Source organism: Microchirus variegatus (assembly GCF_963457635.1).
Source record: "Microchirus variegatus genome assembly, chromosome: 18".
Lineage (NCBI taxonomy): Eukaryota > Metazoa > Chordata > Actinopteri > Pleuronectiformes > Soleidae > Microchirus > Microchirus variegatus.
Genome location: NC_139819.1, coordinates 16295031 through 16320419, shown reverse-complemented (window position 1 = coordinate 16320419; position 25389 = coordinate 16295031). Strand labels below are relative to the sequence as shown.

The window sequence follows — 25389 nt, the reverse complement described above, 5'->3', positions numbered from 1 at the left end:
ACATCTCCTACATCTTCTACAGCTTCTACATCCTCTTGGTCTATGAATTTCTACATATTCTTTATACTCAGTATCATCAAAAACTCTCTACACTTCCCAAATCCTTCATCTCTTACATCATGTGCCTTCTACATCCTCTATACTTCCCTATATATTTATATTTCTTTATTATGTATCTTGTGTGTTAAGGTCTGAGGACCATTGGTGTGATCACCAAACTGGATCTGATGGATGAAGGAACCGATGCCAGAGATATCCTGGAGAATAAACTGCTTCCGCTCCGTAGAGGTACACAAAAAGCTTTTATACCAAATGTTCTCCTCTTTCTGATATGAAAACCTGGCTTCTGGGGCCCTCTTAAACTTGCCCTCTAACAATAGGAAGGTGTCTGGGTTGACATTAAGAGACAAATCCATTCATAATGTAAAGAAACACCCACTCAAGATCAGTACTCAATGTTCTCAACCAATGAAACAGGTCATATATGCTGGTGTACAATGATAAGAATGATACCCCACTTTGACTGTGTCAGGTTACATTGGGGTGGTGAATCGCAGTCAGAAGGACATCGATGGGAAGAAAGACATCACTGCTGCTCTTCAAGCTGAGAGGAAGTTCTTCTTGTCTCACCCGGGATACAGACACCTGGCTGACCGCATGGGCACCGCCTACCTTCAGAAAACCCTCAACCAGGTAACCACGCGTGCACACTAGGGCTGTAACGATATGCGAATCGAAATCGAAATCGCGATACTCAGAGCCACGAACCTGTCTCGCGATTCTGTTTTTCTTAGATCGCCCTTTCTAACTCCCAGTTATTTTTCCAGTCAGCCACATGATATGAGCTGTTAGTGCTACCAAACTTATTTTTATTAGGGGTGTCAAATTATCGCTTTAATTGTGATTAATTAATTACAGTCATCATTAACGCGTTACCTGGGGCAGCGTCAGACGCAGCGACAAAATCGTCACAAAACCATGTCTCACCTTAACAAACACAGACATGCTGCATACCCACAGAAAGGTCAAAAATCATATAAACCATTCTTATGTTCACCAAACACTGTTAAAACACTGATGGATCAAACCCGCAGGAGCGGAAAAAACCCGTTACAGCGCACACATTGAAAAGCGGCACCGGAGCGTCAGCGTGATTATGTAAACAGCAGAGATTTCACAGATTCTAACGGTACCATCATTATCATTCTATGAACAAGATTCACGGATCCAGCCCCAAAATATAAGCAAAAAAACAACTGACTTTCAAGAAACACAAGCGGAAATGTTGTCTTACCTTTGCTGTTTATCAAAACAAGTTATTTCCACTGGAACAAAACTGCTTCTGATGAAGAACTACACTTCCCAGCATGCTTTGGGGACGAATCCCAGTCTGATTGATCATTTACTTTGTATTTTTCAACAGTATTATTTTGTTACAGAAAAGAGAGAAATCTTTGGTTATTTATTTATTTATTTATGTTCAAATCTGTTCACAGTGTTCCAAAATATTGTTATTAAATGTTACATTAAGTTGCTATATAAGTAAATGTTGTTCAAATAAAATGTTTTTTAAATTAAAAAAAAATTGTGGAATGTATCGAATCGTGGGTCAAAAATCGTGATACAAATCGAATCGTGAGTTTGTGTATCGTTACAGCCCTAGTGCACACATTGGAAATCCTTTTATTGTCTGTCCTTCTGAACGACAGATCTTCAGATGGATCCTTCTGATGATCCTCTAAAGCAGGGGTTCTCAAAGTGTTGATACCTGAGGGCCAATTTAGGAACCCAACAGTGGACTGAGGGCCGCCAAAGGAAAAAAAAAGGGAAAAAAACCCAGAAATAAATCCCATTTGTAATCATTTTAATGACCAGATTACAGTTCTACAGTTTACACTTATTGGTCTGTATCCAGTAATGTCCAATAAACATTTAACAAGCTTAGTAGCTCCTGGATTTAAACTATCAACTGTAATTAATTGCGGGCCGCCAGAAATGTTTCTGCGGGCCGCCATTGGCAACCGGGCCGCACTTTGAGAACCAATGCTCTAAAGATCTAATGGTCCTCAGAATGTCCGCTATAGGTCCTCTACATGGCATTCAAATTACTACCAGGTTCCATTAGTTGTAACATTAGCCACAACCCTGAGCCTGAACCACCTTGTTGTGATGTCGTCAACATGTATCTGGCTCAGAACTGAACTGAAAGAAAAACTCCTTCAGACACTGTTCTTCTCTTCTTCACACTGGTGCTCTGCTTCCTCTGTTGTCAATTCAATTTAACAAAACTATTTGTCACAAGGGCGTGATTCAAGAGCCCCCATAATTATGACTAATTCACAGTAATAATCACTGTAACAGAGCATTTATTCTCCACTCTCCTAGCAACTGACCAACCACATCCGGGACACTTTGCCAGCGTTCCGCAGCAAAATGCAAAGCCAGCTGCTGTCCATTGAGAAGGAGGTGGAGGAGTACAAGAACTTTAGACCAGATGATCCGAGTCGCAAGACCAAGGCCCTGCTGCAGTCAGTACTCCAACTACACAGTAACAGTCTTTAAAACACAATATTATGGACTAAATAATATTAATACACAGCAATACATATACAATTACACAATAATACACAGTAATACACATACTAATTTACAATAACACACATAAATGAACTTGAATACATATTTCAATACCCGTTAATATACATACTAATACACTGTGTGTGTGTGTGTGTCAGGATGGTGCAGCAGTTTGCCGTGGACTTTGAGAAGCGGATCGAAGGATCTGGAGATCAGGTTGACACCTATGAGCTGTCAGGAGGAGCAAAAATCAACAGGATCTTTCACGAACGCTTCCCATTCGAAATGGTCAAGGTAGCGCACACACAGCAGACATGTTGGCGTGTCAGCTCTATGTGACCATAACCACAGAATTGCGTTTAAATGAGTTCTGAATGTGTTAATGTGTGTCACTGTGTGTGCACGTAGTTGGAGAGTGATGAGAAAACTCTTCGTAAAGAGATCAGCTATGCCATCAAGAACATCCATGGAATCAGGTGAGTCTGTAGTCCTGGCAAATACGAATATGTAAATGTTTGACCGGCTGCGTCCAGGTACTATATATGTACCTGTGTTTCTGTTCAGGACGGGCTTGTTCACACCTGACATGGCGTTCGAGACGATCGTGAAGCGTCTGATCGCTCAGATCAAAGAGCCGTGTCAGAAATGTGTTGACATGGTGATAAATGAGCTGGTCAACACAGTCAGACAGTGCACACAGAAGGTAATTTACTACTACTCCTGCTGCACCCTTCAGTCTTAAGTATTAAGGGTTTATTTCTCATAAACAGACTTATGTTACATTGAAGTCTGAACCTGGATCTCTGTGTCTCTCTTCCTGTGGCTGCAGCTGGCTCAATATCCGATGCTGAGAGAGGAGATGGAGAGAATCGTCACTCAGCATATCAGAGACCGAGAGAGCCGCACCAAAGACCAGGTGGGTCACATGACCCCGACTCACTCAGTCAGGTTCGCTCTGGTTAGCAGTTACCTGCCTGCTGCTAACCTGGCTGTCTGTGTGTGTGTGTGTGTGTGTGTGCGTGTGCGTGTGCGTGTGCATGTGCGTGTGCGTGTGCGTGTGCGTGTGCGTGTGCGTGTGCGTGTGTGTGTGTGTGTGTGTGTGCGTGCGTGCGTGCGTGTGTGTGTGTCCTCAGGTGATACTGCTCATTGACATTGAGTTGGCCTACATGAACACGAACCATGAAGACTTCATCGGCTTTGCAAAGTAAGAAAAACACATCAGTTTGTGTTTGTGGGGGTGAGTTGGGGGGAGTACTTGTTTGTAAACAAGCACATGTAAAGCACATACTCAGGTTGAGGTAAAATTACTACTCATAGTAATCCCTTAAAAAATCCCTGAATAAAATGCAGTAACATTGTTGATTTATGTATTTGATCTGTGTCAGTGCTCAGCAGAAGAGCAGTCAGATGAACAAGAAGAAAGCCGCAGGAAACCAGGTGAGTAACCTAAAAGGGGGGGGGGGGGGCGGTTTGAGAAGTGTCCTCCTTCATATTTCTCCCTTATCTCCTCACCCTGTCTCTCCATCCTCTCCCCTGCTTCCCTGTTGCCATTGCAACTAGGACGAGATCATGGTGAGTGATTCTGTGTGTGTGTCATTCAGTAAACTGGTTGAAAGTGGTCCAACAGTAACATCAACTATTTTTGATATATATGTACGTATATATGTATATACGTATATATATATATATTTAAAAAAATGAAATAATAATAATAATAAAAACACCAACTATTAGCTGACTTTTATGTCACAGTATTATTATATTTGACGACACCATGATTCACCTGGTGTGTGCAGGTGATCCGTAAAGGTTGGCTCACCATCAACAACATCAGCATCATGAAGGGCGGAGCCAAAGAGTACTGGTTTGTCCTGACGGCGGAGACCCTGTCGTGGTACAAAGACGATGAGGTAACGCTCACACATGTCCACCTAATGACCTTCCATTATGTCACATGACTCACTGCTGTACATCCATGGAAAGTGTGCTGAACCCTTGTTTTCCTCACTGTATAGGACATGTGCACTTCATTTTTTATTAACAGTTCAGGAGTGTTATGAAGAACATGCTTTGTGTTAAAACATTTTGGTAACTCTCTCTGCTGCTTTCAGATATTCACCATCTTAACTTAACCTGTCCGCAGTTCTTACTGTGGTGTTATTGACTTGCTGTTGTTGCCCATTGCAGGAGAAAGAGAAGAAGTATATGCTGCCTGTGGACAACCTGAAACTGAAGGACATCGAGAAAAGCTTCATGTCCAGCAAACATATCTTTGCTCTGTTCAACACTGAACAAAGGTATGTGTAATCGACCTTTTATAATGACAGTATCGACATCATAACAGAGTGAGTGGTTTAATAGTTAAAGGTCAAACTGCCATGCTTTGAGTCTATGCAGATGATATTGTGTTTTATTATGTACTGCACGTATCAGCTAAATCATATTGAACATGTCATAAAGTGAAAATAATTGATGTTCTAGGAATGTGTACAAGGACTACCGTCAGCTAGAGCTGGCCAGTGAGTCTCAGGAGGAGGTGGACAGCTGGAAGGCGTCTTTCCTACGAGCTGGAGTGTATCCTGAACGCAACGTGGTACAATTAATTCCTTTATTATGTTTATGATATCATTGTTACTCTATTATGTAACACATGTATTGTATTAAGTAGAGTACATTTACAGTGTGTTCTTTATAGTTTTTTGTCAGCCTACATTGTACAGTGTTGTTGTACAGCAATGTTTCCCAAACTTTCTGTATGGAGACATACTTTTTAAAGATGGCAAACTATTGTGAGCCAAATCATAATATAAATTGTGACAAGAGCAACTTTGTGCATAATATATGAATAAATGTACATAAATGTACAACTTCAATATACTGTATGTGTTGCATGAATTGTAACTACAAGTTTGGGAAGTCTCAAACTTGTAAGGACCCTTTGTTTGGGAATCACCACTTAACAGTGTGTCCTGACCTGTCCAGTGTGCATTTTATACACTCTTAGAAATAAGGGTTCCAAAAGTGTTCTTCTATAAGGGCTGAGGTTCTACCTGGAACCATTTGCTCCTGAAAAACCCTTTCACGAAGAAAGGCTTTTTCAAGGGTTCTTGGTAACACTAATGGTTCCAGTAAGAACCTTTTTATAAAGGTTCCAGGTGGAACTTTTATAAAAAGGTTCTACCTGAAGCCAAAAAAGGGGTCTCCTATGAGGACAAGCCGAAGAACCTTATATGGTTCTAATTAGAAATGTTATTTCTAAGAGTGTAGTGTGTTGTGTAATGAGTGTGTGTACTCTGTTTACTTAACAGTGTTATGTATTGTTGACTGTACTGTATTTTTTTTCCTGTATTGCGCCTCCTGCAGGACAAAGAGAAGGTGAGTCTATTAACGTTTTTCCTCAGAAAGTACATTTTATGTAGATCGACAACTTGCTCGTTTGGATTTACTCATAGTTTTTTATATATATATATATTATTGATCAGTGTACACTAGGTACTTCTAGGTACCGCATTGTTTTAACTTCTCCATTTTGATTCAGGTGGAGGTGGAGGAGTCAAGTGGTGATGGCCAGATCCACAGTATGGACCCTCAACTGGAACGACAGGTGGAAATCGTCAGAAACCTGGTGGACTCATACCTGTCAATCATCCACCGCACAGTCAGAGACTTGATCCCCAAGACCATCATGCACCTGATGGTCAACAACGTATGGCACACGCGCACGCACACACTCAAACACGGATACACAACTGATGTGAGGTCATGAAACGAGTCATGTGACTTCTCTTGCTCCTCAGACAAAGGAGTTCATCCATTCTGACCTACTGGCTCATCTTTACTCCTGTGGAGACCAAAACTCACTGATGGAAGAGTCTCAGGAACAGGTGAGAAGACAGGTGGACAGGAATATGATTTATTCATCAGGTTTATTGACTTCAGCAGTAGTAATAATACCTGAATCATATTGTCCAGCGAGGTGTACCTGCAGATAACCCACCTATTATTCGGTTAAAAACAAACTAACCTCTGGGACAGTGGCCAATATTTTGGGGAATCTTGTGTAATCAGGCCAAGACTTTCTTTTTCCATTCACCATTGACTCATTACAGTGTGATGAGTAATGTGAGTTGCAGTTAGACAATGCGCACGACCCTGATTTGTCCCAGAAGTTTTGGCTTTGGGTTGATCAAACCAGACATAGAAAGCCTGTCCCCCACCTATAGGTTCTGTATGCAGATTTGAACATGTTTGTCCTCAGAGATGAAACATTGAAGGTTCTGATGAACCATCTCTCTCTGCTCTTGCCCAGGCTCAGCACCGTGATGAGATGTTGAAGATGTACCACGCTCTGCGTGAAGGCCTCAGTATCATCAGTGACATCAGCACCACCACCATCACCACAACGATGCCTCCGCCTGTCGATGACTCGTGGCTGCAGGTGACGGGGATGCCATCAGGGCGCAGGTAACCTAGCAACAACAACTGGTATACAGGTATAGTATAGTCCTGTGTGTTCAGCATCACAGAGTTGTTCTCTCTCTTTATAGGTCTCCCATGTCCAGCCCCACTCCCCAGCGTCGGGCCCCTCCTGGACCTCCTCGTCCAGGTGGACGTGCAGCCCCTGGGCCCCCATCACGTCCCGCAGTGTCACCTGACCCTGGACCCCCCTCTGTCCCTTCCCGGCCCAACAGAGCACCCCCACCTGGAGTTCCCAGGTAATTACACAATCATGCAGAATGTGTTCACTGTGTTGATTTGTTATGAACATGAAAACCAGGTCAAAACTTCACTTTCATCAGGTATTGAAAGTAAAGTTTTTATCAAAGTTACTACTTGTTAATGTTAACATACAGAGATAATGTATCTTAACTGTTGTCATGAACAACAGCTTCTTTACATTGTAATTACATTGTAATCACATGTAATCTGAACTGAATGCATCATTACTGTGGTTGCAGATGTTTTCAGTTGAGTGTGGACAAACCAAAATGTCCCACAGTTGTCTGTTTTTGCTGCTTCTGTAACTGAGACCATGATTTATCAGATGATCAGTAACATGTGATTTAATCAAAGTGGAGGCAGGAGAAGTGTTATTGTTTTGTAAGAAGAAGAGGAAGTGTGTTGTGATCAGAGTTTCTTCTTTGTTGGTGCTGTAGACAAAAAAGCAGCGATCCACAAACAACCCGCACAGACATGGAAAAGAAAGACTGGTCTGTCTGTCTTTCTTTCTTCTTACCCCTCCCCCCCGCTCATTCTTTTTCTCCTCATCCTCAGACTCTACATCAAGGAACAGTCCCTCATTTAGGAAAAACCCCAGGTTCCTCTCTGGGTCTTATGGGAGGTTAGCTTTGTTTAGCAGAAAAACTGTAAACAGCTGCAGTGGCCACACCCCCACATTCTCAGAGCAGAGAATGAAGCAGAATTTGACATGATTTAAAGGAGACATATTATGCAAAATCAACTTGGAACCTGGAATTCTTGTCTTGCGGAGCTCCGCTTTGTCCCTAAAAAACGTGAGAGTGCAGGTGAGGGCAATAGTATCCAGAAGAGCTGAAGTGAAGCTAGGTGTTCTATTCTTGGCTCCACAGTGCAGCACAGAGTTCTACACAAACTTCCAGCCTCAGGGGATTTACTGTACATTTTATATATGATGGCAATGTGCTGGCTAGAGTTGGCAAATGATGGCCTTTCCAAATGCTAACTGCTGTTAGCTGCCGGAGCCTCAGTGACACTGACGTAGTTTCCTGTGTCTCATTTGCATTTAAAGAGACAGACACTCAAAACAGAGCGTTCAGGGCTGTTTTGGCAGGGTGATTGAACTGCTATGGTGCTTCATCCTTAAGGTATTTTGACACAGACATTAGGACACCAGGGAACTAGGTTAACTTATAGAAATAGGGTATAATATGGTTACTAACACATTTCCCTGTGGGGTGACAAAGTAGTAGTCAAAGAAGTAATATTCATACCTTTACATGGACTTTAGATTGAGTTAGGCAAACAGCTTCTACTTACTTTCTGTCTTTATGCTGAACTAGGCTAACTACACACTGAATAACCTGTACTGGACTCTCAGATACAAACGAACTGTCACCACCTGTACATCCACCTTCACCTGGAGCCATGTCTGTCTGTTTTTCTGTCCTGTTAGTCCTTGTATCTCTCTCTCCTTCTTCCTGTGTCCTTGTCTGTCTTTCTGCCATTGTCTCTAATGGCACTTTTCCACTATACAGTTCTAGAACAGCTCGGCTCTACTCTACTCTGTTTAGTATCAGGCACGTCGTTTTCCATTACTATAGCACGTCCTCAATGTGGGTGGGGTCAGCTCAGCACGACTGCATGAAACGTTATTTTATACGCGACACAAACACAAAATAGTGACGAGAAAAGCCTGCATGACCGGACTCTGTTTTACAGACAATGAACTAAAATACGGATGAACGCGTTGTGCTTCAGCTCATGATCACAAGCTTTTGGCAGTACTTTTGTAATACATCAGACTCCTCTGTTAAATATTGAGATAGTCAAAATGTCCTTGCTAAATGTTGGAGATTAACGCATGTTTTAAAGGGGACATATTATGCAAAATCAACTTTTTAATCATTTAATCATTTGGGACTCTGGAGGCCCGCTCAGTCGGCAAAGTGTGAAAAATTATGACTCACTCATGTTTTTGTGGTCCTCCTCAATCTAAGTACAGGAGATAAAATACGTGATGTTGACTTCCGCACTCACTGGGACGTCACAATGCGCTAAATTCCTGGAATTGTTGTCTCGTGGAGCTTCGCGTGTCCATAAAACACACAAGAGTGCTGGCGAGGGCAACGGTATCTGAAAACCGGAAGTCCTCAAATTCCTATGTCCTAAGTCCTAAGTTCTATTCTTGGCTCCACAGTGCAGCACAGAGTTCTACACAAACTTCCAGCCTCAGAGGATTTATCTGTCCAGTGGATACATGTTATATATGACAGCAATGTGCCTGCTAGAGCCTGCAAATGATCACTTTTCCAAATGCTAACTGCTGTTAGCTCCCAGTAGCCTCTGTGGCTGATGTCATTTCCTGTCCATTAAGTTTCGTGTTACATTTTTTTAAGGTGGACCTAAAGAGATACTACTAAACAGAGTGTTCCTTATGGTATTTTGACCAAAGCATGTCACAGACATGTTCATTAGGACACCAGGGAAGTAGGTTGACTTGGAGAAATAGGGTACAATATGTCCAATTTAACTGATCTATAGTTGATCTACATTGTTCGATTTGATTCCTGTGCCGGACGTCGCGCTTGTGACTCTTCAAGTGACAACACTCTCTGCCAGTCACTGGCCAGCAGTCTGTCGACGTTACATTTTCGTATCAGCTCAGCTGACTTGGACTACTAAAAAAAGTACCAGGTACTGTGCCTAGCGGAAAAACAAAAAAACAAGTCGAGTCGAACGGAGCTGAGCCGAGCTGGAACTGTATAGTGGAAAAAAGCTCCATATCTGTATTTTCTGTCTCTCTCTTTCCCCTCTTCCTGTGTCTCTGCTTTTATGTCTGTCAATCTGTTTGTATGCCTGTCTTTCTGTTTGTGTGATCCTGTTCTAACAGTACCACAGGGCAAAGACAGAATCTCTCAGGTGTGTCAATATCAGAGCAGGTAGCTCTGCCCCTTGACCACTGACCATATATGGTTATTTTTTCAGAATCTCTATCAGTGACCAGTGAGGAGTTCACCAATGGTACGTCACATGTCTGTGTGATGTCACTGTCTTCCACCAACTATTTGTGTGTGTGTGTGTGTGTTGCTCAATGAGATCGCCATCCCCACCCACTCTCACAGCATTTTAGCGAGCCGTATGATTGACAGCTCCATCAACCTGGTTCTGACTGTCTGTTTGTTATCTCTCTCTGTCGCTGTTCCTCACTTTTTCTCTGTTGTTTTCATTTATTGTGTTGTCTCCAGTCGGAGAGCTCCTGCATATCCATCATGATCCTCCAGACCAGCCTCTGACTCCTCCCTCTGACTCCTCCCTCTGACACACACATACATACACTCACACACAGAGAGGGAGAGAGAGTAGATTGAAAATATTTATGCTGGTTTAACACAAGTTCTAAGCACAGACTCCACACGTTTTATCACGCACATTAGCGGAGATACAGCTGGTCTCCCGCTGAAGAGCTAGGACACTTAAGTTTCATCGGCACCTTCTGCTGCACTGACCTAATCATCCACATTTCAGGCACCTGATGCACAAGTGCCACAGTTGTGCTGAAACAGGTTCACAGGCGTGTTCAGACAGACAGTGGACATTAACTGCTGGTTTCAGCTCCATGTGAGGGATGTGAGGGGGCAATAACTTGTATTGGAAGACCCTCCTCCACGAATGACATCACAGAAACAGAAACTGTCAGCAAATATTGTGGTGTGTGGAGTATATGATGTATTAGTTATATACAGTACATATAGTCAATACCTTTTGATTCTAAGTTGTTCCAACAAACTACTTTCTGAGTAGTTCTAGCTTGATATGCATGGTCCGTTTGGTTCTACCAAGTTCCGATTATGTAGAGTGCTCAGTATCACAGTTATAACGAGAAACTATCACGTTATTTCGAGAAACTATTACATTATAACGAGATATAATAATATATATAATAATAGGTTTTCTCGTTATAACGAGAAACTATCACGTTATTTCGAGATAAGTTGTTTTCTCGTTAAAACATCTTATCTCAAAATAGCATGACAGTTTCTCGTTATAGACTTAATAGTTTCTTGTTATAACGTAATACTGAGCAACCCACTTTTTTTGTATGTGTGGCAGCAATATGCTTCCGTAAAGGTGCATTCTCACTGAACACAAAGTAGTTGTGTTAAAACAATGTTTTGATAATGAGGAGCATTGCATCCACCGTTCCAGAGGGGGGAGCTGCGCTTCTGAGAGCTGGTGTGCTAATTATGTCACTTCCGGGGTATTGCCCAATCACAAGATAGTTGGGAAGACTCTATGCTGGCTGGCCAATCACAACACAGTCTGTCTTCTGGGTGTGAGATTTCAGTCTGAAACACAGCGGCTGAGGACAGCGTCAGTAAGGAGAGATTTCTATCGGCTCGTTTACAGCAGCTAGGAGGTTTTTGACCATGAAAACAAGTTAATGTATGTAAGTAGACCTCATAACTAACATATATGTGCAACAGGACCACTCTATGAGAGCTTTAATGCTAGAGCTAACTATAGTGTAAACAAAAGCTTATAGCTAGTGACACAATTAAACTATTTCAATTTGAGTGACTGATGTGAACAATGCTTTCTGGTCATGCGATTGACACCACCTGGTCTGAACATTGTTATGAAATGAAGAAAAACTCATGTGGCATTTGGTGTGAATGCACTATTAGACACATTTCAGCCACTTTTTACTGGTTCCACCTGGTTCCCACCAGTTTTTACACGTTTTATTTGGGTCTAACTGGATCATCAGACCACTAATGTGGTGTGGACTTCTCTTTCTGTGGCTGCTGTCTCTAACTGGTTTCTATTGGTGCAAGAAGAGTACTGTTTGTTAAATTACATGACTTTTGTTCCTACAAGTTTTACTTGTTTTCTTTTTCTTCATGATCATTCTGTGTCCTTTGTTCCCAGTCGTCCCAATAAAGGTAGCCCCGCCCACGGAGAGAGCCCACAGTCTTCTATTGAAGGTTAACCTGAGCCAAGTGTTTGTTTCTGTCTCTACTGAACTGTTATACTGATCTCTGCTGTTCTGTTACTGTGAACCTTACAAGTAATAATAATGATGATGATATTGATTATCAGCACATTTTAAATGTATATAGCAAATGATCAGCAAAGTACTATTGCAATATTGAGTGTATAAATATGTTGTCTAGCTGTCCATGAGCTGTCATGAGGGTGAGACAGGTAACTTCCTGTCTGTCTGCCCCCTCACACTGTCTGCCATACTGCATCAAAACAGTCGCAGCAGATTCATGCGATCATCAGGTTTAAAAAAGATCTGCCGAAGACTCCTGAGATGGCACAGACAGGAAAATGTCTCACTCCTCTGGATGTTCAGGCTGCTCTGGGATCAGCCTGTTAGCCTGTTAGCTTGCTGTTTGCGTCCCAAACTGGAGTTAAGTAACTGAGTTGTGTTTTGATCAATGCTGAACTTTTCTTTACAGTGTAAAGTTTGCATTTTGTTTTAAATGATGTATTTATTGATTTATTTATTATCTGCAGTTGTTATTATGGCACTAGTTTGAACTGGTTCAAAGCTATACCCTTAACTGTTCCTGGTTCACACTAGTTGGTTTACACTAGGTCTGACTAGTACATTCTAGTTTCAACTGGTCCTAAGTGGTGCACACTCTTGCTTAATATTTCACACTAGTTTTGACTGGTTGTAACTGGTTCTTTAAAAACCAACTGGTTTTGAAACCAGCATTGCAGAGGTTTTGTGACATGTAATTTCTTATATAATTGTCTACAAATTCTACACACACATATACATATATATACATATATATATGACTTAATGACTTAGTATGTTGTTTTGTCTATAGAGTTAGTTGAGCTCTGAGCTGCACTCAACACAAGGCGTGTCACCAAAGTGCGTTTGTATCTGTAAATTGTCCTGGTGTTCAGATCAGTGTCAGCATGACCGTTCAGTTCTGTCTTAAAACTGTGAACTATAATTTTGAACATTCTGTATTAAACAATAAAGTGTTGCACAGGTGGTTCTGCAGCATGGGGTTGAATGCAGCTCGGCCTCACACACACTCCTGTGATTGTGGATAGTTCACTCCGTGGTGTTACTGTAAATGTATGAAGATTTTAATGTACCATATCTGAGCAACATATACAGATCTATTAAACTGAAATATGCAGCGGCCCAGACTGAAATGTATGTGTGTATGTGGGTGTGTTACACTGTGTGGATGTATGTAGCTGTGTTGTGTACCTTTGTGTCATGTGATCAGGGGCAACAGTGGACATGAATAAAGTTTGTGTGAATGAAGATGATGAGTTTGGAGTGTTTGTTTTGTGACATTCACAAATCATTAATTAACTGCACTCATTCAAGGATTGTCAAACGGGGTGTAGAGAAGCTGGAATGGTGACATATAATATAATAAATTAGTAGACTTTTGATTCTGTAAGCACTCGGGTAATAAATATTTTGTGCTGGTTTCTACGGTGGCCCTGAGGTGTAAAACACAAACGCAAATCACAAAACACAAACACAAAAACACAAACGCAAATCAAAAATCGCAACACAAAAGCAGAAAACACAAAAACATTACTTCTTCTGTTTTGAGTTAATGTTTTAAAGGGGACATATTATGCAAAATCAACTTTTTAATCATTTAAATCCTTATATTTGGGACTCTGGAGGCCCTATCTGTTGGCAAAGTGTGAAAAAAAGATGACTCACTCATGTTTTTGTGGTCCTCCTCAGTCTAAGTACAGGAGATAAAAAACGCGATTTTGACCTCCGCACTCATTGGGACGTCACAATGCGCTAAATTCCTGGAATTATTGTCTCTATCGCGCGATCTTCCCGTGAATACCGTTGGCTCCCAAGTCACCTCGCTGCTGCTGTAACGCGCCCAGTGGGGATTGGCGTTGTGCAGTAGTGTTTTCTGCTTTTGTTTGTATTTTTTCATTTGCGTTTCTTGATTTGCGTGTGTGTTTTGTGATTTGAGTTTATGTTTTGTGATTTGCGTTCATGTTTTGCACCTCAGGGCCACCGTAGGTTTCTCTAGATTCCCCTAATGATATGATTAAGTCTGAGCTGTAATGCCTGCTTACAACCAGAGGGTAGAGCTGCTGCAGCATCTTCCACATCCATACTGAAGGTTTTATTTAACCAAAACAGAGAGGAGAGAGAGAGAGAGCGAGAGTGAGATACAGGAAGGAGAGAAGAAAGTAGACACCAACACAGAGAGAGTAAGACTGACATGATAACAGAGGATTAAACTGTTGCTCTGCTGATCTGTGACCAGCCCTCTGTCTTTCTGTCTGCCCAAATGTGGACATCCACCAAAGCTGAGAGTAAGCCAGGTAAGCGTCCTCTTGTCCTTCAAGCAAACTGTAGTCAGTCGCAGACTGACACACTGACTTCCTGTCAGTTTAGATTTACCTGTTTAACCTAGTGATGCTGACGAAGATGGCTCTTTCCTCTCTTTTAGCCTCTCAGTTTGTGTCTCTTACCATGAGGCTCAAGGGTAAACTCCACCCACAGTGGATCAGACGCACTGAACGAATCAAACCTACTCAAAGAAGTAAACCACCTGATCTAAAGTTGCAGGAGCACACACTTCAAAACAAGGTAGTAGGTGTACAAAAAGACACACACTGACCGCACAACCGTTTAGAAGATGAATGGATTTCACACAAACTGATTGTGTGTGTTTCTGTGTGTAGTCTGGGTGTGTGTTGTTGGACCAGCAGCGGGCAGTTGTCAGCTCTCTGCAGTACTTCAAAGCTCTGGTGGACAGACTGGGTGTGGACAGACCTGGAGCAAACAAACTGGTCCTGGACCAGTCTGTGGTGGGGGCTCTGCTGGGTGGAGCCACCAGTGGAGTTCTGGAGACCGTTCAGACTCTGGTCCAGCTGGAGCCACAGCTCCACAAAAGGTAGCTTGCACTGCTTGACCTGGATGTGGTCATCAGAGAGTCGCCTGTCTCCTGGCTCTGACTCGTCTCTGTTTGTCCTGTCTACAGTAAAACCATCTCCACCTGCCTAACTCAGCTCTACCAGTCTCTGGCTGAGCTGATTCACTGGGCAGATCTTGTGATTCTACAGGGTGTTTCCAATGACAACCAGGAGTCAACATCTAGCGTTACCACGGTGATCAGGGCTGTGTTGGATGGAGTTAAAGTGAGGACAAAAATGCCATGTTGTCCCATCCCACTAATCCCAATCCAGTTCTATCTTGTTATTTTGCCCTCTTCTGTCTTTTCCAGTCCTGTCTTCTTCTCCTGCCATATTTGTGTTATATGTGACTTCTTAACTCCTGTCCCTAATTGTCTCATACTTTTTTTTCCTGTCCTTGTGCTGTTATGTCGATCAGGATCTGGTTCGATTGACTGTAGAGAGACAAGAGGGCTCTGCCCCGTTGACTCCAATCCAGACTAATGTTGGACAAATGGGAAGGTTTGACCAGGAGATGCTGACCCACAGGACTCCTGCATCTCCTGTAGAGGAAAAGAAAGGAGTGAGGATGGAGAGGGGAGGTGAGGATCCAATGGTTTCCCCTCCTCCAAAACCTCAGATGCCACTCCCCCAGGTGCCCCTCTCTCAGGGACTCAGGTGAGTCCTGATCCTTGTTTTAGTGGAAGAAATATTGTCCCCCATAGACCAGAGCAGAGGGATATTGAGTCTTATGTTGTCTTTATTTACCAAGGCTAATTAACATGTTTAAGAAGAGGAGGAAAGTGCTTCATTCAGTTTATTTATTATCATTCAGATTTTCTTTGGAGTGTGGTTGTGTGAGGCACTGCTTTCACAGCTTCTTTTTTTTTTTTTGCTCACAAATCTGGGGGGTTTTTCTCACCGGGACCTGCTGGTTTACATCTGATCTTATTGTATTTAAAATGGCCCGATGACATCATCACATTACCTCCACAAATGTAAAAAAGTAACAAATGTTGAGTGTTTTTAAATGTGACTGAGCAGAGAACATGTGTTTCATAAATAGGTCAGTGCCTGAAACAGGAAGTAGGAAGACATGGGCCTTGCCTCTCACTTCCTGTCTCGCTGTAAACTGACAGCAGGAAGTAGAAGAAAAAAGAAGTAACTGAAAGAAGAAGACAAGCTGCTCTTGCTTCCTTTTTTATGGAATTTAAAGGACCAGTGTGTATAATTTAGGTGTCTCGATTACATATCAACAGAAAGTCCGCCATGTTTGTATTGTAACCCGGAAAGGTGAAATCAAAGGGGAGACTTTTTTGGATCCTTTAAATTTGGACATCAACCCATTTCTGTCTCTGTTTTTGTTTGTTTCTGTTCCTTTTTCTGTTTCGATCTCAGTCCTCCAGCTCTGCCTCCCAAAAGGCGTCAGTCGGGCCCCACCCCCTGCAGGGTCGCCATAGTCGCACCATTTATACGACAATCTGAAGATGACACACAGACACAGGTGTCACTTTTTATTCGCACTCTCTCACAATGGCACACTTAATGGCACACACAAAGTAAGATGGTTGCCATGGTAACATAATGTCTGAAAACCGTGTGTGTGTGTGTGTGTTCCAGGAATATGAGGACGACGACTGTTTTAAGAAATGTTCTTCTGCAGACTCAGCTGATGAAAACACACACTGTGGTAACATTCTGACAAACACATGCAAGCACACACACACACAATTCCAGTCAGCAGTACGAGTGACATCACTTCTTGTCAGTTGACATAAAGAAAAAAAAGAGAAGCCGTGTTTGCTGTCTCTTCCTGTCTACAGTGATGTGTTAAACTGCTGCCTCCTGCTGGGGAGACGCATGCAGTTTTACACACCATCTGTGTTTTCGGTGTATGTACAGACACAGAGGCAGATCCAGACTATGAGTTCCTCCATACGGACCTCTCCTCCTCTGAAACTCTCCCTGCTTTTCCATTGCCCTCGTCACTTCCTCCTGCCCTGCCAGAAAAAAGACGATGTCCCACTGCAGGTGAAAAAAAACCAGTCTGACCTGTGTCTTCATCAGTCTCTGCTGTATGTCTCACCTGTTTGTTGTTGACCTCTAAACCATAGGCATGACCAGCTCTCAGGCCCAACCTTCTTCTGAGTTTGACTTCACACCCTATGACCCCCCCCACTGTGATGATCCTGATGACCCAGTGACCTCCCCCCTCTCCCACAGCGGGACTCCTCCTCCTCTCCCTGAGAAGACACGACACAGTTAGTAGTAAAAACAGCACTTTTTTTTTTTTACTAAGCTATGCTAAACAGCTCCTGGTCCTGGTGTTCAGATATGACGATATACTCAGGAAATCAATTCTTTCTCTACACCCATCTGTTTTCAGTCCATCAGTACCTGCAGTTCTGCTCGTCCTACAGCATTCAGTCAGCAGCCATTTTCTACCAGACACCTCAGACCCTCAATCAGAATCACAGCATCAAACAGCAAGAGATGGAAACCACCTACCAGGACACACACCCGGACACACAGTCACCGCCTGACTTAGACTCCAGCCCCTCCCCTGAGGTTTTACCTGCTCCAGCTTTACCACCGAAGAAGAAACAGCAGGTAACAGTAGATGTTTCACCTTAGCAACTCAAAGAGATACCAACTCAAAGTGTTTAGTTCGAAAATTCAGTTTTGCATACCTGATGCTTTGTGCTAGTGGGCTCACCACAGCAAAAGCCGATCATTGTTTACAGCTACACTCTTAGAAATAAGGGTTCCAAAAGTGTTCTTCTACAAGTGCTGAGGTTCTACCTGGAACCATTTGTTTCTGAAAAACTCTTTCCCAAAGAAAGGGGTTTTAAAGGTTCTTGGTATCACTAATGGTTCCAGTAAGAACCATTGATCCAGAGAACCCTTTAAAACCCCTTTCCTGAATTAAGGGTTTTAAGATAAGAGATAAGATACGATAGCTTTATTTATCCCACAGTGGGGAGAGAACAGGGTTCCAGTAGCTCAGTATACAGATAAACAATTACAAAATATTATAAAAACTGTACATGGAAAGAAATAAGAGTGAATATAAATAAGGTGCATATTAGGTTAAGATAAAAATAAGACAAATATAGGCAACAACAAAAAAACAGAAGACAAAAACTGTAAACAATTCCTTAAAGGGTTCTTAATCTTAACAGACCAGTTAAAAACAAGGAACAAAACTGTAAACAATTAAAAAGGGTTCTTGGTAACACTAAGGGTTCCAGGTGGAAAAAAAGGTTCTACCTGGTACCAAAAAGGGTTCTCCTATGAGGACAAGCCGAAGAACCTTATATGGTTCTACACTTTTATTTCTAAGAGTGTATGGTCACATACGGATACATTTCATACATCTGTCCATGCTTTATTTCAACAAACCTGTCTTAAACCTGTAGAGGTCAGCATGGACTCATTGTAGTAGGAAGTGACAAAGAAGGAGAAGAAGAGTTTCTGTGAACTGCTCATGTTTTTTAACAGGATCATGAGGATTCAGCCAAAGACACCAATAATCAAGTAAATTGCAGAGACCGGTAAGACATACATTTATCAACAAACTACAACACAACTGTACACAGAAACAGTCAGTAATGGCTCTCTCTTCTGCAGTTTGCAGCAAGAACAAGGGGAAGAGCATGGCCTGAGGAGCAGGGATGAGCAGGAGGAGGTGCTCCTCACCAACCACCAGGAGATCCTCCACAGAATTACCATGAAGACTGAGGTATAACCAAGACAGTGGACTGCTCGCCTAAATATCTTCAGTTTCCCTGTTTCCTGACATCTCACCTCTCACTGTCTTAGGAGGAGGAAGGTCCAGATGTGAAGGCAGCCTCTCCTGAGATCCTATTGGTCTATGCCATACAGACTGACAGCACTGGTAAGTCTTTTTTGCAAATTTCTCCATCACACTCTATTCATAAGATACTACAACTTTCTCAACTTTGGGGATAATTTGTCGCGGTCGACAGATCAAAATCAAAATAAGATACAGTACAAATAAGACTTTTTTATATTAAACTACTGTATTTGTACCATTGATTCGATTTGCCTTAGATGGGGATATTGAGTTCATAAGTGTCACATGCTCGTCTAATCAGTGGGTCATGGCTCTAAATGGTTGAGAACCACTGCTTTATACAACTTATTCATAATATAGCACCATATATTTGAAAGATACTACTTTGTAATCACAAGGTAATTCTTAATATTGTGTGTGTGTGTGTGTGTGTGTGTGTGTGTGTGTGTGTGTGTAGAACAGGTCCTGTATCGTGAAGCCTTCCTCTCCACCTACAGGACCTTCATCAGCCCAAGTGACGTCATCAGAAAACTACACCACAGATATCCTCCCTAGTAAAATGTAATAGTGTTAAGTGAACCATGCAGGACCCGTCAGTAATGAATAGAAAGCAGTGCTTTTATCTCTAACAAGGAGGTAATTTTTCTGATTGTGAGCATCACAAGTCCTGAGATAGGAGAGTTTATTGACATTGTTGGAAACTGAGTGACCTTGGTCAAGGCCTGTGCTCTCTGAGTGCTTTTTTGAGTTTTCTTGTAATTCATTCAGGCTGCATCCCTGTAGGACATGGTGACCTCTATGACATCATGAGTCTTCATGCATGGACTTCAAGTTTTTACAGTCAGTTATTGTGGATTTGAAAGCGGCAAGAATACAAAACAGAGGAGGATGAGAGTGCTAACAAACAGGCGAGAGAATCTCTCTGTATGCAGATGATTAAGTTCTTTATGTTACAGGTCAAATGTGTCTCATCTGATCTTCAGGCTTGTCCCAGTAACAGGTTCTGCTGAGACTATCGAGAGAAAAATGATGTATTGATCATAGTATGTGGTCAGGCTTGAGTTTGGTGTAGATCTTTGACCATCAACACGTACAGATATGTATGCGATGGACATGAAGCTGCAGAGCTGAAAGCTGCCAAAAACACTTTCCATCTGCTGGTCAGAGTGGTGGACGAGCTGTGGTAACACATGCACACACACACATGCAAGTTTTTCATGACTTCAGGGGACATTGCATTGACTTGGAAAGTCAATGCAATGTCCCCTGAAGTCATGAAAAACTCATTTCCTGGAGACTTATTCTAACCTTAACCATAATTACTACTAGCCTAACCCTAACCCTGACCCTAACCCTACCCTCAACCTAACCTTAAAACATATATTCACCTTAAAATGTAGTCAATTACTTTATGGGGACTTGCTTTTTGTCCCTACAAGGAAGACAAGTCCCCATAATGTGACTGTGACAGACCTGTTGTTGGATTTGGTCTTTCTGGTATATATGCTCACGTACTGTGTGTGTTTTTTGCGTGCGCAGTGTGATGGAGCTGGAATCGGATTTGCTGCTGCTGCTGACAGACATGGTGTTCAGGCTCCTGATTGGTGGAGAGCTAGAACTGGCTCACCTGTTGCGCTCCACCATTCTGTCTCAAATGGAGCAGAAATGGCTAAGTGGTTCCACTCTGTCACTCCGCCCCCTTGCAGCTCGGGGCGTGACAGCCAGGTAATCTAATACACCTGACAGGATGAAGACACTACAGGCTGAGTTGTTATTGGTATAGTTATAACTGTCACTTGTCTCCTGTTGTGCCTCAGACCAGGAACACTTCTGGACTTCAGGAGTCAGGATTTAGCTGAACAGTTAACTCTGATGGATTCTGAACTGTTCTACAAGATTGAGGTATAAACATTTTTTCTCAACCTTCCTGTTTGTGTCATCAGGTCTGTGTAGTTTAGTCAGACTTCCTTCTTCTTGAGAACAACAGGTGATCAGATGATGATGCAGAAGGAGACTCCTTGACACAAGACTTTTCACCAAACAAAGAGATCTTGATTCTGTTACAAGTCAAGTGTCAATTCCGAGCACTGCAGTTCACTTGGGAGAGCTCCAGACAAATTTCCAAAAAGCTCTAACTCTCCGTCAGCAAGGCCCCCGCTTCTTATAGCGGACCTAGACCGGAAGTTCCAATTAACACTGTTTTTTAGTGTGTATCTGCGTCATTACCTTGTTTACGAAGCCCTGAAGTTTCAAAACAAACAGTTCAGCCACTGCTGAGAACACTGTGTTTTATTGTAATCTCGGGCTCAGCGAGATCTCTGAAAAAACCTGGTCCGGTTACGTAAACACCGGTTCTCCTGAACAGCAGATCGTCCTGCTCAGGGCACTAGTCCGGGCACATCCGGTTGCGTACATTGAATCGCAGAAGAAGAATAACGTCCGTTGTGGAGGTGTTTCACGAGCGACAGTGTCTTCTGACTCTGGGTCTGACTCCGGGTCAAAGTCATAAAAGGGACACGGTCAGCTACTTGACCAATGTGTCCATTTTCTGGTCAACCGAAGTCCATACCTGGCAATGTTCATGCACGGCCTGCAGACCTCCATTTAAACATATACAGTTAGGCCCATAAATATTTGGACATCGACACAGTTCTCTTTATTTTGGCTCTATACACCACTACAATGGATTTGAAATGAAACAAACAAGATATGCTTTAACTGCACACTTTCAGCTTTAATGTGAGGGTATTTACATCCAAATCAAGTGAACGGTGTAGGAATTAGAACACTTTATATATGTGCCTCCCACTTTTTAGGGGACCAAAAGTAATTGGACAAACTAAACAATCATAAATCAAACTTTCATTGTTTAATACGTGGTTGCAAATCCTTTGCAGTCAATTACAGCCTGAAGTCTGGAAGGCATAGACATCACCAGACACTGGGTTTCATCCCTGGTGTCAGGCCTCTACTGACACGGTCTTCAGTTCCTGCTTGTTCTTGGGGCATTTTCCCTTCAGTTTGGTCTGGTGTTTTTGATCTGGCCAACTGTTGTAAAGGACTTTTTCTTCACCAGGGAAATAATTCTTCTGTCGTCCACCACAGTGGGTTTTCTGTGTTCTTCCAGGTCCTTTGGTGTTGCTGAGCTCACCTGTGCATTCTTTCTTTTTAATAATGTTCCAAACTGTTGATTTGGCCACACCTAATGTTTTTGCTATTTCTCTGATGGGTTTGTTTTGATTTTTCAGCCTAATGATGGCTTCTTCACTGACAGTGACAGCTCCATGGATCTCATATAGAAAGTTAACAGCAACAGATTCAAAATGCAAATGTCACTCCTGGAATCAACTCCAGAACTTTTACCTGTGTCATTGAAGATGAAATAATGAGGACATAGCCCACAATTGTCCATGAAATAGCTTTTCAGTCAATTGTCCAATTACTTTTGGTCCTCTAAAAAGTGGGAGGCACATATATAAAGTGTTCTAATTCCTACACCGTTCACTTGATTTGGATGTAAATACCCTCACATTAAAGCTGAAAGTGTGCAGTTAAAGCATATCTTGTTCGTTTCATTTCAAATCCATTGTAGTGGTGCATAGAGCCAAAATAAAGAGAACTGTGTCAATGTCCAAATATTTATGGGCCTAACTGTAGTGTATGTGCCCACGACTCCCCTTCAGCCTTGAGAACCTCCATCCATCCATCCATAATCTATCACTTTATCTTCCACCGGAGGGTCGTGGGGGGTGCTGTGCCTATCTCAGCTGACATAGGGCGATAGGCGGGGTACACCCTTGACAGTTCCCCTGGAGAATCTTGTGGTCAATGCAATGTACCCAGACTCCTCTCCAGCCAGGGGAACCTTGTGGTCCTTCATGCAATGTAAAGCACACCTTAAACATAGTAAAATATAGAACTTCTATATCTTTCTGCCCCTTGCAAGTCTGTCTCACCTGGATGTATCTCACGTCTGTTACTAACATGTCCGTTCCCCACCTGTCTGTCACTTGTGTCTAGCTTCCAGAGGTGTTGATGTGGTCTAAAGAGCAGAATGAAGAGAAGAGTCCAAACCTGACAGCGTTCACTCAACATTTTAACAGTGTGTCCTTCTGGTAAAACACTGACACAAACTGCTGATACACAACACTCTTTTCACAGTTGAACAAAACGTATTTGAGATGACATTGCGCTTCATTGTACTTCTCTGTGTGTGTGTGTGTGTGTGTGTGTGTGTGTGTGTGTGTGTGTGTGTGTGTGTGTTCAGGGTTCGTTCAGTCATCATCCTTCAAGACAAACCTCAGGACAGAGAAAAACTTTTGCTGAAGTTCCTGAAGACCATGAAGGTGGAAGGAAGTTGTATTGAGAAATGTAGTAACTGTCAGTTAGGGTTTGTTAGGATTGGACTGGAATAGTTAGTCAGTATTTATGTGGCAAGGCAGGGTTAGTTAGGATTAGTGAGTTTGCTGGGTTTAGTTAGTCAGTTTTACTCAGGATAATACAGAGTTCATCAAGATTACTTTGTCAGGATTAATTGGAATTAGTCAGGGTTTCTTTAGGTTGTTTGGATTAGTTATGGATAGTAAGGATACAAGGTTAGTCAATGTTAGGAGTAGTGAGAGTTAAGATTAGAGAAGGTTAGTTGAGGTTAAGTTAAGTTGTACTTTATTTATCCCCTTATTACAAAATTTGGATTAGTTATGGTTATGCAGGGTACATGACTAGTCAATGTTAGGAATAGTTGGAATTTATCAGGACTAGACAAGGTTAGTTGAGGTTAGATAGTCTGGATTAGTTGCAAGTAAATTAGTTAGGATAATGGAGAATGTTAATACTCTGCATGCTAATGTATGTGACATGACGACTGATGCAATAGTGACATTACAGTAACATACTCCTGTGTGCAGCACCTACGGAAGCTAAACAATTTTAACTCTTACCTGGCCATCCTGTCAGCGCTGGACTCTGCCCCCCTACGGCGCCTGGATTGGCAGAAGAACACAACGGAGGTCTGTATAAAAAATATGATTGATTTAATGGTGGTAATCTGTTCATGATGAGTCATGTATGTTGTTTTTTTTCAGGCTCTGGAGGAGTTCAGCTCTTTGATTGACAGCTCGTCCTCATTCAGAGCATACAGAGCAGCTCTGGCTGAAGTGGAACCTCCGTGTATACCTTACTTGTATGTATAGCACAGTAAATATCGAATCTCTCCCCTGTGGTCAATACATGTATGCTACTCAGTAAAACCCGTATCTCCTCTCTGACCTCTCCGTTTAGGGGTTTGATCCTGCAGGACTTGACCTTTGTCCACCTGGGGAATCCCGACACCTTGATGACATCACAGGGTTCAAAGGTCAACTTCTCTAAACGGTGGCAGCAGTTTAACATCCTCTACACTTTAAGGAGCTACCAGCAAGTGTCAGTCAGCTGCAGTACCAGCAGTACTCTATCCTTTGGTGTTATGTCTGTGTTCCCTGTTTGAAATAACACCTGCATCTCTGTCTTTCTGCAGTTCTTACTCTCTGCAGCCCAATGATGACATCATTTTGTTCTTTAATGGCTTCAGCGATCACCTGGCTGAGGAGGCATTGTGGGAGCTCTCTCTCAGGCTCCGCCCACGGAATGCCCAGAGAATCAACCAGAGATAACAGATTGAAACAAACTAAACTGTGACAAACTAACCTACTAACGAGGATAATCACAAGGCTTACTCTGGAAAGCTTTGAATTCAATAATCAAGGTCCAAGAATTACATGGACAAACTTGCTCATTTAGATAAAGTCAGTTCAATACTGGGTTAGAGAGCCGCTAGTTAATCTGGGGCAAACACACAAACAGAATTACTTTTTTAATCTGTTCAAATACTAGTTTAACTGGCTATGATTGTGTTAACTCTGCTAATCTGGACTGAGGCCAGACAGATAGAGTTATACTGGAGCTAGCTGGGAATATTCAGATATTAATTTATACTAATCTGTAGTACATATGGACATGTGCTCCTCTCCAGTCTGCCCTCAGAAATGTTTTATTTGAAGCAATATTCCAATAAAGTCCCCTCTATTCCCCCTGGTTCTTGTGTTTCTACTGTATATCTCAGCTGTTCCAAGAACTACACTCTTCTGGACAGAGACCTCAGATGTTGGACTGATGCTTTATTTAAATAACATTAAAAACAAGGTCTGGGTTTGATTTTTGAACATCTGAACACTATTATTGTGGAAATGAACAGAAGCAGAACAAGTTAACCAAAAACCATAGAGAAATTATTTCATCAAGTAAATAACCAAATGAGACAACATCATTTATTCTGAGAACAAAGAATATATGATTTGAATAATTTGGTTAATTGGATGATTTTAATATCCCATTCACCC

At 42.2% G+C, this 25389-nt stretch overlaps 2 protein-coding genes across 5 annotated transcripts in view; both read left to right on the top strand.

Moving 5' to 3' along the window:
* Positions 1-12265, top strand: part of LOC310940033 (dynamin-1-like) — a gene marked incomplete at both ends in the record, with an annotated part of 15712 nt that extends 3447 nt beyond the window's left edge. Inside the window, 19 exons of one of the 4 annotated variants that reach the window (XM_083904949.1) lie at positions 197-288; positions 533-693; positions 2386-2528; positions 2736-2871; positions 2986-3053; positions 3142-3280; positions 3407-3493; positions 3711-3781; positions 3963-4014; positions 4138-4149; positions 4374-4487; positions 4765-4874; positions 5059-5170; positions 5941-5952; positions 6116-6283; positions 6375-6461; positions 6887-7041; positions 7125-7292; positions 12205-12265. In XM_083904949.1, the coding sequence (XP_083761075.1) occupies positions 197-288; positions 533-693; positions 2386-2528; positions 2736-2871; positions 2986-3053; positions 3142-3280; positions 3407-3493; positions 3711-3781; positions 3963-4014; positions 4138-4149; positions 4374-4487; positions 4765-4874; positions 5059-5170; positions 5941-5952; positions 6116-6283; positions 6375-6461; positions 6887-7041; positions 7125-7292; positions 12205-12265 (1948 nt within the window). Of the gene's footprint in view, positions 1-196; positions 289-532; positions 694-2385; positions 2529-2735; positions 2872-2985; positions 3054-3141; positions 3281-3406; positions 3494-3710; positions 3782-3962; positions 4015-4137; positions 4150-4373; positions 4488-4764; positions 4875-5058; positions 5171-5940; positions 5953-6115; positions 6284-6374; positions 6462-6886; positions 7042-7124; positions 7297-10260; positions 10283-12204 lie in introns of those variants that run through there. The other 3 variants (XM_083904946.1, XM_083904948.1, XM_083904947.1) reach the window with 3 other exon arrangements.
* Positions 12266-14588: 2323 nt separating this feature from the next.
* On the top strand, positions 14589-24884 carry LOC310939789 (rap guanine nucleotide exchange factor 1-like; the record flags this gene model as incomplete). Its single annotated transcript, XM_083904633.1, is given in 23 exon segments — positions 14589-14622; positions 14751-14890; positions 14986-15197; positions 15285-15441; positions 15635-15873; positions 16594-16699; positions 16816-16885; positions 17098-17226; positions 17310-17456; positions 17582-17805; positions 18697-18749; positions 18826-18937; positions 19018-19093; positions 19443-19564; positions 20110-20195; positions 20552-20737; positions 20830-20914; positions 23033-23127; positions 23280-23358; positions 23920-24021; positions 24097-24194; positions 24293-24433; positions 24528-24884. Coding segments are annotated over 23 exon segments (2829 nt in total). The 3' UTR covers positions 24664-24884.
* Between the last annotated feature and the right edge of the window lie 505 nt (positions 24885-25389).